Raw genomic sequence first — 3623 nt, 5'->3', positions numbered from 1 at the left:
CACTTTCCATGAAGGTTAATCCGAAACCGTAAGGACTTCCGTCGCCGGATTAACCTTCATGGAAAGTGCCAGAGTGGGGATGTGCGGCCGAGCGATTGAGGAGGGTGACACAGCAGAGGACTCGAGAAAGTCTGCAACCACACCAGGACGTGCCGGCCTTGGGAGAAACAGGAAAGACCTGTCTGGAACACTGCAGGCCCGGCTGGCTATCACGTGTGCAGACAGCCCTGTTCTTAGGCGTCGGGCGCCAGTGCATGGAGGAGATCACTGTGGAATTCGCCGTCAAGTGGCGGCCCAGGCTCTTGAATTCCCAACCTTGGAGGCGGGTCGACGGAGATCATCCGACCCTCCGTGCTCTCATGAAATCCGTTCAGGGGATCCAATGATACAGCGCGACTACGCCAGGGAAGCCAGCCGTCTGATGCCGAACACACCAAGCCTCAAGCGCATCACGAAGGACTCTCCATCTTCGATCACTTCCGACTGCTGTCTCCAGGCATCTTTAGACGGTTCAGCCGGCCCCCCAAATAACGGTTCCCGCGCGCTGGAGGGAATAACAGGACTGAAGATGGTTTTTCTTCCGCAGGCCGAACCGCTGGCCTGGGCAGAAGGGCCAGGCGAATGTAAGGTTTATGCCACCGGCGAAGAGTCGCCTGCTGACAGGTTGGACAGTTACGTGGACACTACTCGGGCAGGAGCGCGTCTATTCCCGATAGCGGACGCTGAGGCTGCACAGTCCGAGTCGAACTGTGTCGCGGCGGCGGAAGAAGGCGGAGTTGGTTCTCTGCTGAGCGAAGTACTTTCCCGGGAATTGCAGTTATTGCTCTGCCCGCCAGACGAGGGGTTCGACGGGTTCGGGGATCGCCAGTCCGGTGGGAGGCCTTTCGCACATGATCCTACTCCCATGAGCACCTTGACAGTTACTTTGTGTGCGCGTGAGGAATCGGATCTTGAAGCAGAAGAGGAAATTAGTTTCAACGACGGCCAGAGGACCGCGTCGAACGGAAGAGCTGAACGCGCACAGTTCACAAGAGGAGATTCTTCAATGGCAGTCGTGTGTTCTCGAGAGGGAGCCCATTCTGAAAACATCTTCCACACAGTTCGGCAGGACAGTCAGGAACGACAAGCGGACAGCAACGTGATTGTCCACGGTGCCCAGTCAGATGCTGAAGAGCACCCGATTATTCGGGTCCCCGCTGCTGAACATAATCCAAGCGGAGGGTTGCAGTGCTTCAGCGAGGAGATCCGTGGTCCCAGCGCGGCCTGGCACATTTGCCCTGCGGAGGCGTTCCGCGCGCCATCACGAAGATCCTCCCCGCTTTCGATTATCGGGCAGCAACTGACTTCGCGACATATACCTGGCATCTCGGGAACGGGGGCGTCACCGAAAGACGGCGGGCGGGTGACAGGGCAGTCTACTGAATATGGCCGCAGCAAGGCGGACACGATTCCTGCTGGTAGAACCTTCAAACAGCAGCGTCCGGAGGAGTCAATCGATGGTGCTGGTGTAGTCGGTGCTCAGGTAGAGGATCGCTTTCCAAGTGTCGCCGTCGGAAATCCCGGAGCTGCCTCTTGTATGGCGACGGAAGCGCAGGTGCCGCCCTCTGCTACAATCCGTTATCTCAATGATCATAACGGGCCAAATAGCGCTGCGAACATCGTTAGGCAGGCGTCCTGCCGTCAGCCCATCGCCGCGCGCGACGAAGATGGAGCAGATGTGTCCGAAGATGATGCTTCGGAACACAAGGACAGCGTGCATGTAGCAGAAGATAGTCTGGTGTATAGGAAGGAACCCGGGTCTTCTAGAAGAGAGCAAATGCGGAAGGCTGTGGCGACAGCTCGACAGGACCAGCAACCTGTTACCTCGCGGGATTGTGAACAGTCTCGGGGAATCACCACCTCACAGTGTCTTAGAAAGTTTCGAAAGAGCGTTGCGCGGGCGGGAGGGGCGGTTCTGGTCCCTTGCCGGAGAACGCGCCAAGTCAATACAGACAGGCCGGGACTCCTAGAATTCCGCACGGTATGTGAAGTCATTCCGCTATCACCTCATTCTGTTTGCCCTCAGGGCAGCGACGGTCACGCGTGTTCCGGGGTGTGCCGTACTCACTCTGCTGGCAACCGGATGCAGCGAAGACAGGGAATATCCTTTGGGAACTCTCAGGATTCTGCAGCCCTCCAGAGCGTTGTCGGTTCGACTTCGCCGTGCCACTCGGATCCTGTTCTGAGCACGACGCCTGCCTTGTTGGTTCTCGGGGGAGCTATGATCTCGAGCGCGAGCCACGGCCGAACTGTAGTGTCAGCAAGGCTGGCTGCAGGTCTCGGCCACGCGGGGGCTACGCCGCCCACCGGGAAACGGCACCGTGGGTTGCTTCGTGGGTTCGGGTGCATTCAGGCAGCGACAGGCGTGGACGGTGGACCCGCGGCTGAAATCCCAAGCTGTTCGTACCTGTGCGAAAAACAAGCAGAGTTTGCACTCGGTACGGTGGTGGCCCTGGACATTTGCAGAGGCGCTGTCGCGCCGGCCACCCCCAGGGCGGGAAGGCGAAGATGCCAGTTTGTCCGCCATAACCGCCGTGACCTTGCTGAACACAGTGCTTGCAATTGCCGGGAGGGAGCTGCAGGAGTCGGTTTCAAAGAGATGACTCATCTTGTTTCGCGCCGTGGGCGTCAGGGTCAGGGTGGACTCCAAGAATGTGAAGAGTGTTGTGACACAGCCCAGCTTCGGGCTGGACTTGGCCGAGAAGTGGGTGTGGCCCCTAGACACAGCGAAAATTGTGAGTTCACTCTCGTCGTTCAATCGAACACGCGGGAGGAGGATCGAACACCAGGCTTCTCTCCGGCCCTTTCTCAGGTGGCGACAGGAAAGCCACCAAGTCCAAGAGGTGCTGCTTCCTGGCCTGAAAGGAAAGGATCACACTCCGACGAAAGACAGCGTCCCTTGGAACGCAAGAGCCTCACGGAGAATACGAGTGTCCCCAGTGGCCAACAAGAGGCGACGGTGTTGCCTGTTCGTGTCCCGGGTGCGCCGGCGCTGGCAGCTGGAACCAGACCTGCACCGACGGTGTCCGGTGTCTTCCGTACAGACATGATAGCATCCACGCACGAATCATTTAGTAGAGACAACCGACGGCGAGTTGCACGTGGGAGCTGCAGCGCACACGGGAGCTCCGTCAGTGACAGTTCTGAGAGCGTGCTTCGGTGCCGTTTGCGTAAGGATGCCCTGGCAGCTTTCAGGACACCTCCGCTGTTTGTTGAAGCAGCGTCTCCCGGTGCCCCCGCACGGGAGGAGGAAGTGCAAGAGCATGAGGTGAAGCATGCTGGCTGCCGGGGCAAATGCAGTGATGATAGTGACAGGGGGGGAAGACGGCGGACCTTACACACTCCAAGCACCTCGTTTCTCACAAGTTGCAGTCCACTGCCTGGTGGGATCAGCGATGAAGAGTCCCAGTCTCACGATACTGACGAGTTGACTGAGGGCTCGCGTCCTTATATCGCGAGACCCACAGCGCCGCTGCGCCTGTTGCCTGAAGTCGTTGCTGATCCTGCTCGAGCGCAGCTTCTCTTGAGGCACACAGGAGGGCATAGTAACCCCGGTGGCTCGTCTGCCTCTAGAGAAGGCTTGG

General features: G+C 58.7%; 1 protein-coding gene across 1 annotated transcript; it reads left to right on the top strand.

Moving 5' to 3' along the window:
- Positions 1-79: 79 nt before the first annotated feature.
- On the top strand, positions 80-3623 carry CSUI_011522 (uncharacterized protein; the record flags this gene model as incomplete). The annotated part of the gene is made up of 1 exon (XM_068071620.1): positions 80-3623. A coding segment is annotated over one exon (3544 nt), but the record flags the coding sequence as incomplete, so codon positions are not given.

Source organism: Cystoisospora suis (genome assembly GCF_002600585.1).
Source record: "Cystoisospora suis strain Wien I chromosome Unknown contig_12919, whole genome shotgun sequence".
In the NCBI taxonomy this organism is placed as follows: domain Eukaryota; phylum Apicomplexa; class Conoidasida; order Eucoccidiorida; family Sarcocystidae; genus Cystoisospora; species Cystoisospora suis.
This window is presented reverse-complemented; position numbering and strand designations above follow the sequence as displayed.